The sequence below is a fragment of the Ascaphus truei genome, chromosome 5 (genome assembly GCF_040206685.1).
Source record: "Ascaphus truei isolate aAscTru1 chromosome 5, aAscTru1.hap1, whole genome shotgun sequence".
Lineage (NCBI taxonomy): Eukaryota > Metazoa > Chordata > Amphibia > Anura > Ascaphidae > Ascaphus > Ascaphus truei.
In genome coordinates, this window is record NC_134487.1 from 38,741,548 (window position 1) to 38,754,750 (window position 13,203).

The window sequence follows — 13,203 nt, forward strand, 5'->3', positions numbered from 1 at the left end:
TTCATATTTCTCTTCAGTAATTGCAGTGGATCATCTTTGCCTGGTGCTTGGTAATAATGATACACCGATTGCCATGGGGGAGGGGTTGTGTTTTAAAAGTTTGCCCAAATTTCAACCAGGGACCCCCATGTGGCTGAGCTCTAGTATTCCCTGGGTTCCTGAGATTATTTAAATTTTTGTTGGTTGCTATAATGAATAATTGCTAGGGTCAACTAATAGAAAACGCCAATGTTATGGTCCCAATGATTGTCTCACTTGATCTAAATATCACTAGTAAATCCATAGGGGTAGACCAATGGGATTTTTTAGTTGGGAGCTAAATAGACATCCGTCCAGTACATCAGACATGACTTGCAGCAAAGATTCTATAACAGTCATGCACTAATGTGACACTTTTTTTTTTTTTTCCCCCAACCAGGTTTTCCTAAACCAATTCAACGCTCCTAAAACCATGGAAGCCATCGAAATGGCCACTATCTCGCTAAAACGCCCCCTGTCCAGCGAGGACTTAAGCGGCGGGGACGAAGTTAAGAGGCAGAGAGTGTCCGAAACGTCCTTGACCGGAGAGTCATGTAAGAAAGAGCAGGATCCGGAGCAGTTGTCAGGGCTGCAGACCGACACAGCCATCGAGACCGAGGTCAAAGTTCAGGTACCGGCAGGTAAAACCGAGGAAGAAGAGAGTGAGGGCGAGGAAGAACTTCTGGAGGAGCCTGAAGATGGAGAACCGGAGAGCTTTGCAGACATGATGAAACACGGCCTGATTGAACTCGATGTTGGCATCAATAAATTTGTGAGCGCTCATGAAGGGTTCTCTGGAATTTTAAAAGAGAGGTAATGTGGCAGACGGTGCATTGTGCACTTAGAGGCCTGTTTACCTGTTTATCAAGGTCAGGATATTGTCGTTGATTTCTTGCATTGCAAGACATTGTACTCTCTGTTACAATCTGCTTCAATTGTAATACACTTCAGTAGGCCTTTCAGTGCTGACAAGGACCAGCAACGCATTGCAAGTTAATGAGCTGTAAGATGCCTTATGTCTTGGGCTGAGATTATAGTGGGCGCGAACAACGGACAGCACCGCTCTGAGGCCCCCCATAGTGCGCGCGACCGACGAAGAGCGACCGCGCGGCAGAATTTTGAGCCCACAAATTCATTTGTTTTTTTTTCGCACGACGGCTGCGTCACGTGAGCGTTTTAGCCAATGAGGGCGAGCCGGCCTCGTGACGTCATGGCCATGCCTCCCCATCGCGAGCGATCCGAGTCCACAAATCGCACGGCATCGCGCGCGCCCACTGTAATCCAGGCCTGGGTGCTCCTTCGTCTTCTCTCCCCTTTGAATTTCGGCAGCCCACAGAGGGGAGTGTACATATTGTTGAAGACGTTGCATGTTCGGGCCATCCTGCACTTGCACTATGTTTACCATTGAGCCATAATAGCATGGCAGCCCACCATACTGCTAGCGAGTTGTTGAATGAGAGGAGGGACAAGCTGGGACCTGACGGATGGTGTCACTTCAGCTTCTACCCCCATTGTGCCAAGAATATAAGTCCCGGTTATCCCCCTCATCTCGTGGCCCTGAATGCAGTGTGCACAGGATCCTGATAGAACAATATACAGTATACAACTAGTTGAAAGTACCTGTTGCTTGGGAATTCAAAGATCAGTATTTTTTGGTAATTTAATTTTTTCGTTTCCTAATGCAAAATCCCCTACTAAAACAACAATTCCACTCATTGCCTCTTAGGTCCTGAAGCGTTTCCTCGAGGGCCTCTAATTCGTGTTTGTGGGTCATTGTACTCTCCTCCCAAACAATGACCTCGCACTCTTGAAGAACTTGGGCTGCTCCTGTATTTTTGCTAATGTTGCAAATTAGTTTTGTCAGTGACTAAGATTAAAGGGTTGTGTGATGGGATTCTGTCTCATGTCATGTCGTCATATGTGATCTGTGAATGGTATCCAAACATACAGTAGGCAAAAACATGCTCCTTGATCTCCGGATCCATCATGCAAAATTTGGTTACGATATCTTAAGAGGTGTCCAAATTTTTAGCGATCAGGCAGACCACGCTCAAATATATAGTAGGTGTCTAAACATACGCATATTCCCTCCACGCATAATCCCTCCGCGCGCATTCCCTCCGCGCGCATTCCCTCCACGCGCATTCCCTCCACGCGCATTCCCTCCACGCGCATTCCCTCCACGCGCATTCCCTCCACGCGCATTCCCTCCACGCGCATTCCCTCCACGCGCAATCTATGCTTCCATTTATATTCATTTTTGCAACCTTGTGCCGTTTTGATCACTAGCGGTGAATGCAGATAATGTGTAAAGAAGAGCAGTGACAAACAACATTTATGGTTCAAAAGATCCAAGCAGAATTGAGGCATCTTGAGCACGGCATACAACACTTTTCACCACATTTAGCACAGTTGCTGAGCAGCTCTTCATGGTCAAAAGCATCAATGTTCTGCCTGTCTGAATTGTACAATTTCAAAGAACTGCTAAATCGAATGATGATGATAATGGGCCGCAGAACCACAGATGTCGCTCTTATGGTGGACCTGCATTTTACACCCTCCTTTTTAAATATAGTACTTCCATTTTTTTTTCAATACCGACCCTAACGCATCCCTTTTTGTGTGTTTTTTCTCACTAGGTATTCCGACTTTGTTGTTCATGAAATAGGAAAAGATGGCAAAGTCATTTATTTAAATGACTTATCAGTTCCGGCAGACAAGGAGGTAACTATGCCACTTGTGAGGTCTACCCTGTCCATTGGGTTTCTCCTAAACCCCGAGCTCATGCATCAATATCCCCTTATTGCAGGATGCTTCGGAAGACCTGGATTCTGCTCTTTCAGCTGCCGACAAACAGCGTTTGGAGGAACTTCAGCAGTTTAAGAATAAGGAAGAAAATGTAGCTATTGAGGTAATGTGAAAAACATGTGGTTCTTTGGCGTCGAATTATTGGTTTGAGGTCGAAAAAGGCATTTCTACAAAAACTGGAGGGCATTTTCTGTTCACGTGCTCAAAAGGAGTTGTGTTTTTTCCCCCCTTCCTCCTGAGATAAAGCCTGTTATAATAATGCATGGGAATATCAAGAAAACCGCTTCCAAATCTTTTAGTGACAAACTTTGAATAAAGTAACCCAGAAAACACTGAACCACGTCTCCTAGAAGTCGACTGCGGGAGCTTGGTGACTTGTGGACAGGAGCTGCATTAAAGTAATCTCGCATTAATGGGTTTGGGGTTTTCAGAGGAATTGTAAAGAAAGGGAAGAGGGCCGAGGCGAGGAATCATTACTTATTCATATGGCCAGAATCGGGCATGGCAGCCCTGGCAAAGGCTTGGTATCGGACCCATTTTAAATGTAATGTTCATTACAGGCTGGAGCTCGGTGGTGTGGCGGGTTTACTAAATGGTGCTAAACCATAAGGCATTCCAGCAAATAGTCAAAATCACCCTGCAGCCATGAAATGGTCAATTTTGCAGACTTGTACTTTAAACGCCAAATGATAAATGTATAGCAGATACCCCACCCCTAGTTACCGGGTGTTCTGCCAAGAAAATTATTTATTCAAGAGATTGGTTCGGGTTGTCGATTTTCACCCCCCAGTGCACACATGAATAATACCAACACCAGTTGTTATCGGTAAATACAATGTATTGGTTACTTGGCTTTGATTATAATCCGCATATGGCTTCAATCAGGATATCGCTCAATGTATCAGGGGACCACCTACATCTCTTGATTATGCCTTGTCAATAGTTGTTCTGTGATCAAGTTTGTACTGCGCGAAGAGCCGAGTACACCTCTAGCTCAGCCGCAATTTGAAGGTCTGGCAAATTTCCGGACTGGACAATCCTATCAGGGAAACACATTCAGGGAAGTCCAGCCAACAGCCAGCTAGGGAGGTGGGAGTCCATATATCTCCTGCTTTTCATGACAAACTATTTCAGCAATTATTTTCCACCGGTATCCTGTTCACAGCAAAATCAACTACATCTAAGCATATCTATGAGACACAAGTTAACCCATTATGCACCTAAGTCATCAGAAACACAACAAAACTCCATTCTCATTACACCGAGTTACAGTTAAGAAGCCGATTCTATAAACTCCGCCAGTCACACCTTGTAGTGTCGGCCCAGCAGTGGTCTGCGTGGTGGACGTGGGACAGATCTAAGGTGTGCGGCTCCTTTCCTCCATAGGTCGTTGAAGACACCAAAGAGAAGAGAACAGTCATCCACAAGGCGGTCAAGGGTTTGTTTCCAGGACTCGAGACTAAAACCGAGGATCGGGAAGGAAAGAAGTTTATCATCGCTTACCACGCAGCTGGCAAAACCGCATTGGCAAGTAAGTGATTGTGCTGTCCTGACAGCCTTTCCAGGAGATGTGATGTACCACCGTGCATCTGAGGCCGACCTGCATGTGCTCCGAAACTTGCACTGGAAATGCAAAGATTGCATTTCAAGATTTAAAAGGAGATCACTCCATCCTTTAACCATTATCCATCTGAAAGATACGTGAAACACGGAGGGGGAGGGGATAGTCACTAAACTCTGATAGTGCTGATCGGGGAATCCATGTGAGTTTCAGTAAGCGTGCCCTGATCTGCACTATTGCAGTGTAATAATCACCCCCCCTCCCCCCCATAGAGTACATTTATGAAAGCACAATACATGTCGGAATGTCCATAAATAGAATAATCATCCATATTTGCCTTTCATGAATCTACTCCATAATAAGTATTTGGGAAGCACAGCACTGGGATATACATTATGCAAAAGCCGTTGTTGTTAAGGAAAATATTCTTACGGAAAACACAAATACCGGAGTAATTCCTCAGCTGGATTTACTACGTAGCAAGATGCAAGCTATGCCGAGAGTATACTCGCATAACAAACGACAGAATATTGCAAACAATATATTCAACAGCCTACAGGGGCGTAACATACTTATGATCGGATTGGATAGAGCAATGCATGCTGGTGTCTGATTGGAGGGGAGATCTGCATCTTGTAATAGAAATAGTAACGTGCACAGAGAGATGTGTTCGTACTGGATTGGCTATAGTAGAAGGTATGTGAGGGTTGCGTGCAGAGATGGGTAGGCAACACATTTGATGCCGTGCAAAAAGTAACACCCAAAAAGAAAAGAAAAAATGAACAAAGAAGCAGCAAAGCATATTTTTGTTCTCTTTAAAGGAACCTCCACACAAATCCTTCCATTAGCACCAAGTCTCTGCAACGAAAGTTTAGCTTAGGCCTCAAGCATTTGATGTTTTGTTTTGTGTATCTATAGATCTATATGTATATCTCTCAATGTCGGGTGAGTGTGCACTCAGACGTAGAAGGGTAATAATGCCTGTGTGCATGGTGACAAGAATAATGCACAGAAAAGAAGCTCGTCTTGAGTTTTTTGTGAGCGTTTTTTTCTTCCCCCTTCAAAAGTCCTATGAGTGCTGCTCATTCTTTCGTCTAGATCCAGGGAATAGACAATGCATGAATGCCAAACATTCATTGTAAATAATGCATTCGATCAAAGGATCCCATGCGCTAAAGAGCTTACAATATAAGTGTCGTAGTGGAACTCCAATTTCTTTTTATATCTCAGAGTTGTTTCTATTATTATTTGATGTGAAGGTCACTATTGCAATCTTTCCAGAAACTTCCCGTGTATCATGTATAGTCCATTCTTACACAATGCAGATACTTTGTGCAGCTAACAGCTGTACAGCTTATATACAGGTGGACCTTTCATTTTTAGAAGCTGTTTTGATACATTCACTTATTTATAATCCCCGAACAAATTGAGACGTTTCTAAAACACATTTATTTTTCTTGGTGGTTTTTTTTTTTTTTTCCGTTTTGTTTGTTTTAACATCTCTTTTTCTAACCCCTTCATGGCCACCGTATGTGAGGTGCAATACACGGGTTCCTCTGGCAGCAGAAAGGTTTCATTGGTCCACCAGTTATTAACACCTGCAGTCCTGGCAGGATCTGCCCAAGTGTTAGGGGTGTATTGTCTGATATAATAGTGTGTGAGCTCTTTGCATGCTTTAAGCATGCCATGTTTTGCATGCATGCTAAGTAGCGCTACCTTATCTCCTTATTATCATCAGGTGTTTGTTTTTTTCCATTTGATAACATCCCTCTCAGGTTAATTCTGATTTTTGAACTCAAAATCCATTGTTTTTAGGCTCAATGTTTGCCTCTAACCGGGACAGGCTGACCTTTTTGTTTGTGTGCTATATCTCCCACTCCTCAATCTTTCAGTCATGACATTTAGAGCTGGGGGAGAGAATGATTTGAAACCCACATGAATCTCTGAGAATATTAAATACCTCATAAGTCTCTAACCTCTAGAACAAGTGGCCAACTCCAGTCCTCAAGGGCCACCAACATGTCAGGTATTACGGATATCCCTGCTTCAGCACAGGTAGTGCAGTTGTAGACTGAGCCACTGATTGAGTCATCTGTGCTGAAGCAGGGATATCCTTAAAATCTGACCTGTTGGTGGCCTTTGAGGACTGGATTTGACCACCCCTGCCCTAGAATAATGCTACCATCATAGTTGCATTCTTATGATTTTTGTCGAACGCGTAGATATAACTTTTGCTAATGCAGTGGAGGAAACAAATATTTGAGAGATGGAGCCCAGACACCCTTTCATATTTACTGTCCATAACATTCTGTATTTGGGCTCTTGACAAGTCTATATCCCCTTGTGAATAGTATCAGATTGTGATTACATTTTGGGGCGACCTTTAGTAAGTAATATAGTGCCCCTCTTCTCACCTCTGTCTGCCGGCCAGATGGGACCACACATTTTTATGAAGCCGACTTTGAAGACACGATGTCCGATCAGGTCAATTCTCTCGTACATCTGTACACTGCCACATCTGTACACTGCCACATCTGTACACTGCCACATCTGTACACTGCCACATCTGTACACTGCCACATCTGTACACTGCCACGTCTGTACACTGCCACATCTGTACACTGCCACGTCTGTACACTGCCACGTCTGTACACTGCCACGTCTGTACACTGCCACGTCTGTACACTGCCACGTCTGTACACTGCCACATCTGTACACTGCCACATCTGTACACTGCCACATCTGTACACTGCCACATCTGTACACTGCCACATCTGTACACTGCCACATCTGTACACTGCCACATCTGTACACTGCCACATCTGTACACTGCCACATCTGTACACTGCCACCATTCACTTCATTTCTAGACATTATTCCTTTCTGTTATTCTTTTATTTGCCCTATTAATGCAGTCACCAGGTCACTCTCACAGGAGACAGACAAAAACGGATATTTTTAAAGTGAGAACCACTTGGGGTAAAAAATGGACAATTTAGCAGTTATCTGTTTTTTTTTTTGTCATGGTTAACCAAGCAAATCATTCTGAAGCTATTCCAATGTAGCCACAAAGTTATAACTCTGTTTTGAGAGAACATGCAATGGCTGCCATATTAGCAATGCATGCGCTTGTATTATCTTTTAATATAGGTTTGAAGCACGCAGTCTCCGGAGCAGAACGCCATTATTCTCAGCTCCAGAGATACAGACGTCCCATAGGAGGAGCCCGTAGCAGCTCCGCGGGTTTCAATTTCCTGGTCACGTGGGCCAATAGGAAGCCGCAAGGAATGACGTCACGGCTTCCTGTTGTGAGGCAGGAGCTTTAAATCCGCCATTTCAATAGCCCAGCCAGAGCTGCCTCTGGCTCCCCCTACTGAAGTAAGTATCTCGGGAAGCAGTGGGTCCCCAGAGCTGAAATTAACACGGTTCAACTCCATAGACCCCCTGCTTCAATTCTATAATACATAGATATAGCTATATATCAACTCCAGAGACCCCCTGCTTCAACTCTGTAGTATGTATATATATCTATATATAGTGATATAGAGATATAGATATAGATATAGATATATATATAGATATATAGATATATATATATATAGATATATATATATATACAGATGGATATTCGTATAGATAGATATCTCTGAAGATGAGGGGTGCAGTTAGAACTGTATGTTAAAATCCTGTGCGCTATACTGAAATTATCAAGCGCTTAGAGTCCCATTGGGAGAAAAGCGCTATATGAAATAGTTATTATTTGGCTGCAAAGCTGGACTGCTGCTATAACATGGGATAGGTAACATGCTGCTATAACATGGGATAGGTAACATGCTGCTATAACATGGGATAGGTAACATGCTGCTATAACATGGGATAGGTAACATGCTGCTATAACATGGGATAGGTAACATGCTGCTATAACATGGGATAGGTAACATGCTGCTATAACATGGGATAGGTAACATGCTGCTATAACATGGGATAGGTAACATGCTGCTATAACATGGGATAGGTAACATGCTGCTATAACATGGGATAGGTAACATGCTGCTATAACATGGGATAGGTAACATGCTGCTATAACATGGGATAGGTAACATGCTGCTATAACATGGGATAGGTAACATGCTGCTGGTCGCCGAGTAATGCATTGTCTGCCGCCCACTGGTTACAGCGCAAAACCTTCAGCTAATTACTTCGGCTTAAAGCAACATTTCCTGTTGCCCGTTTTTTTGTGTGTTTTAATGAATAGGCGAGGTCCTTGCATTTATGGCAATGCAATTATCTGAGATGCTTATCGATCCGTTCTCCCCCGTGAACGATCGGGGAAGATCCGGTTCCCAGGGGACGCCATTTCAGAAGCAGACCTGCTGCGGCTTCCTAAATTGTTTCATTCATTAAATATCGTTAAAAAGGGCTTAGAGTGGGAACAAAAATGGAATTAAAAAAAAAATAATGCAGTAAGTATTATCTAATACTATTCAACTAATTTATTGGAAAAAAAAATTGGGGGGGAATAAAATGCTACTTTTAAAGGCTGACTGATTTGGTAAATGGTCAGCGATTTATAGAGAATTTATCATTACGTATATGTTGGTATATTCAAATAAATCCAGTAATACAAGTGTTTGCATATAATAAATCACGTGTTTGTTTCTTCATACGAGGGGCTCATTTATTTAGTAAGCTCTTATATCCCACATTGACGGGGGAATTAAAGTGTACCTATTTTTTCATGTGCCCAATGTGTGGAGGGTTTTATATGTGTCTGTGGTGTGGCGTTTAAAAATGATCTTCTGTGCTCCATCGCCATGGGAATAATGCCAATAGTATTGCCCAAATTACAGGTTGGGAAAACCACTCTTTAGTCAAAAGACGAAGGTTTTAACATAGGATTGAGGCAGGGTGTCTCCGGAGCCGAACCTAATTAATTTCAGCTCTGGGGACCCCCTTCTTGCAGAGAGAGAGACCTCCACATGGGGTGCCAGTATCTTGCCAAAGTCACGCTGGCCAATAGGAAGCCGCACCTGATGACGTCACGGCTTCCTATTGGCTCGCAGGGTGCGGGAGCTCTGAGAATTGACCATTACGTGATCCCTGCTAGCGGAGCTGCTACCGGCACCCACTGCGGACGTGGATCTCCGGAAGCAGGGGTTTCCCGGGGCTGGAATGAATGGGTTTCAGCTCCGGAGACCCCCTGCTTCACTCTTATGTTAAAAATAAAAAAAATCGCTCGCTCAGATTGGCTCTTTAAAATGTGCTTTTTATATTATTTTTACACACCCCCTCATAAGCTGATGCAGAGTCACAACAGGGAAATGCTCTTGCTGGCAATTTAGCTGCAACCCGCAATGAGTATGCCGATTACAAGTCCTTTGGTCTTCTTCTGTGTTCTCCTCTTGCTTTCTTTTAGTAAGTACTGTATATTTTGTCGTCCTGGTCTGTGGCAATAGATATAGGTTTATCTGCTTGGTTATGCAGCTCTTTCAATACAATTGTTTTTGTGGCAAAGGGGAAACCAGGTGTGATATAATAATGCATTTTACCCAAGCTCTTTATTGGCTGCCGCTCTCTGGGGGATGTTTGCCAACACCTCCTGACAACGTTTCATTCGCCCATCGACTCCTGCTGCTCTTCAGCCCATTGTGACTCGCCGCGCGTTTGCTGGATGCCATTAAACCGTAAAGAATAAGATACTCGTGCAACCATAGTTCTTTTTGCATGTTCAACCTCAGACACTTTTTTTTTTTTTTTACATTTTTTATTATTATTCCACAAATCTGTAGAAATTAAACATGACTTTCTTGTGCTCTTTATGCTATACATTGGGACAGAGGTCAGAACGCCCGCAGGTAAGCAAAGTTGGCATTTCATACAGCTTAAAAAGAGATGAAACGCCAACCATCCATCATTTTTAACTGGCAATGCCTAAGCAACAAGGTTCTTAAATTCTCATGTAACACATTCCTATTGTTCATTGAAGCTTGGACACTTCTGTACTAGGTCTGTTCTGTTAAATGAGGCCTACGTGGGTGTAAAGGTTTTTTTGTCTATTGTCTTTTTCACATTGTGTACACGGACCAAAATAAAGATGAATTTTTCTTTCCAGATAATGAAAATAAGATGTTTCACTGGACAATTGTTTGTGTGTGGATATATATATATTATATATATTTATAAATGTATACATTATTTTTTTTATTTTTTAGATCCACGCAAGCATTCGTGGCCAAAATCCAGGGGGAGTTACTGCCATTTTGTGCTATACAAGGAAAATAAAGACACGATGGATTCGATCAACGTGCTGTCCAAGTTTTTACGGTTTGTGTTTTCTGTCGGACAAAACAGTTCTGTCTCTGGCAGCCGAGAAAGCCTCGGCTAATCAAAGGCCTGTCCTTGCAAACAGTAACCCCCTGGGCTGCACGAGCCTGTTCACCTGAAGCACGAGTTAAACCCATATTTCCGTCGCTGCACTGGGGGATCAATCAAATCCGCGCGTCTCTGGGGCGGTTAATATGTTGAGTGGCAGTGATGGTTAATGAGAGCTGTCCCTAAAGACGTTTTTAAAAGGCATGGTTTCCCCTCGGCCCTGTGCATGGTGTCACGCACTAAATATGCACTGCAGGGTTTCACCTGTGTTTTGAACTAGCGTAGTAAATGCTTTAATATATGCCACACAATTAGACTATAATCACTACAAAAAACACTTATAACAGTGAGCGATATGTATATTATATATATATTGCGTTGACAAACCTAGTGAGTCATTTATGATGTCTGTTTAGCGCGTGTATGAACTAAGTATATCTATCATTTTTAAATACAATATAGTTCTGTATAGACCTAGTAGAAATATGGCCCCTAACTCAGTTTGCTTGGCCTCCATAAAGGCCCCAAATGGTGTCACTTCTATCTAGGTACAGTATTTGCTAAGGCTATTTAGTGCAAACGTTCTGGTATCTATATTAGTCTTGGAGAAGTGTAGCTTCATCACAGCTTTTGACGGACCAACCACATTTCTTTTCATAGATTTAACCGTGTGTACAGATTAAGAAAATGCCTACAAGGCTTTGAGCGCTCTACGTCCTACTGCATCTGTGAAGAACGTGCTGGTCTACAGACTAGGAATAGCAATTCTGTTGCTGAAACTAGACTTGGCCGTTGGCGCCTAAATACACACACTGGCCTAATCTATTGTAGAAGTATGATGTGATCAAATATTTCCATTTGCAAATAATACAAAAAAGCATGTCACTTAAACATTCCCTATTTTTTGTTTTGCGGAACAGAGTCAAGCCAAATATATTTTCATACATGGGGACCAAAGATAAAAGGGCGATCACTGTTCAAAATATTGCTGTGCTAAAGTAAGTATAAATCTTCTGGATGGCTACTGTGTGAACCAAATTTTGCACCCCTTTTGTATTGCTCTGACGTCCCCTGCACATCTGACGGAACCAACTATTCTATTTATACAAAGAGATCTCTCGTGAGAGATTTGTCACCTTTGCTTTGACGTCTAACATTTTGAGGGTGTTTAAAAAAAAAAAAAATATATATATATATATATATATTGGTTAAACTACTATATATATATTTTTTTTGGGTGGGAGGGGGGCGGTTGCTGCTTTATTGGGAGGTGGGAGTTTGACTTGATCTCCTGTTTGATTTTCTTCATGTCACTGAGCCATATGCACATGGAAACAGCTCAATTGTTAAAGCTAAACTTGAAATAAAGAGTTTCTTGAGCTATGGATTTTTGGGGAGGAGGGTGGAGGGTGAGATGCTTTAAATGAAAAATACAGCGTTTAACCTATGTTTCATGTTTAATTCCAACATTTATTTTTTATATATATATATAATACGTGTTAGTGTTTTAGTTTACAATCACATTTACACGTTCATATCCTTACTTCGGCAGAACAGTGCGCCACTTGAAGTAAGGTTATCGCCTTTTTATTTTTCCTGCAATAGGGCAATGTATAATGACGTAGCTGAAACCTGTATATGTAGATTAACACGTCCGCATTTGTTATGCAGAATTACTGCACAGCGGCTGGCTCATCTCAACAAGTGTTTGATGAACTTCAAATTGGGAAACTTCAGCTACCAGAAAAATCCACTGAAATTGGGAGAACTCCAGGGAAATCATTTCACCGTTGTTTTAAGGTTAGAATTTCTTCCGATTTGTGGTGTTGGCGTTGTGAGGCGCTTAAGAGGGCAGCCTTGCAGCTACCTGGAATAACCGCAGCGTTATTGCATTCAATACAAATTGAAGCTTAAGAGGTTTATATATGAAAGCAGCAGCTTGAGCTGATTTGCATTTTATTATTTTACTTATTTTTGACCTTTCCATTACGGTTTCTATTTATTTCAGTCGGACGGTCCACTGGGACTATATACAGTTGTGTGAAAAAGAAAGTACACCCTCTTTGAATTATATGGTTTTACATATCAGGACATAATCACAATCATCTGTTCCTTAGCAGGTCTTAAAATTAGGTAAATACAACCACAGATGAACAACAACACGTGACATATTACACAAAAATAAAGCCAAAATGGAGAAGCTATGTGAAAAACTAAGTACACCCTTACTGCTTCAATAGGAATTAAGATGCTAAGTAGCAGACAGGTGCTGCTTATCAAATGCCCTTGATTAATTGATCATCAGTAAGTGTGACCACCTCTATAAAAGCCAAAGTTTTAGCAGTTTGCTGGTCTGGAGCATGCAGGTGTGTAACACTATGCCAAGGAGGAAAAACATCAGCAATGATCTTAGAGAAGCAATTGTTGCTGCCCATCAATCTGGG

At 42.3% G+C, this 13,203-nt stretch overlaps 1 protein-coding gene across 2 annotated transcripts in view; it reads left to right on the plus strand.

Annotated features, from left to right (window-relative positions):
- Positions 1 to 13,203, plus strand: part of PUS7 (pseudouridine synthase 7) — a 39,339-nt gene that overhangs the window by 5,291 nt on the left and 20,845 nt on the right. The window contains exons 2-9 of one of the 2 annotated variants that reach the window (XM_075599676.1): positions 419 to 831; positions 2,658 to 2,742; positions 2,828 to 2,929; positions 4,213 to 4,357; positions 10,225 to 10,242; positions 10,600 to 10,711; positions 11,680 to 11,757; positions 12,431 to 12,559. In XM_075599676.1, the coding sequence (XP_075455791.1) occupies positions 419 to 831; positions 2,658 to 2,742; positions 2,828 to 2,929; positions 4,213 to 4,357; positions 10,225 to 10,242; positions 10,600 to 10,711; positions 11,680 to 11,757; positions 12,431 to 12,559 (1,082 nt within the window). The remainder of the gene's footprint in view (positions 1 to 418; positions 832 to 2,657; positions 2,743 to 2,827; positions 2,930 to 4,212; positions 4,358 to 10,224; positions 10,243 to 10,599; positions 10,712 to 11,679; positions 11,758 to 12,430; positions 12,560 to 13,203) is intronic. The other variant, XM_075599677.1, reaches the window with a different exon arrangement.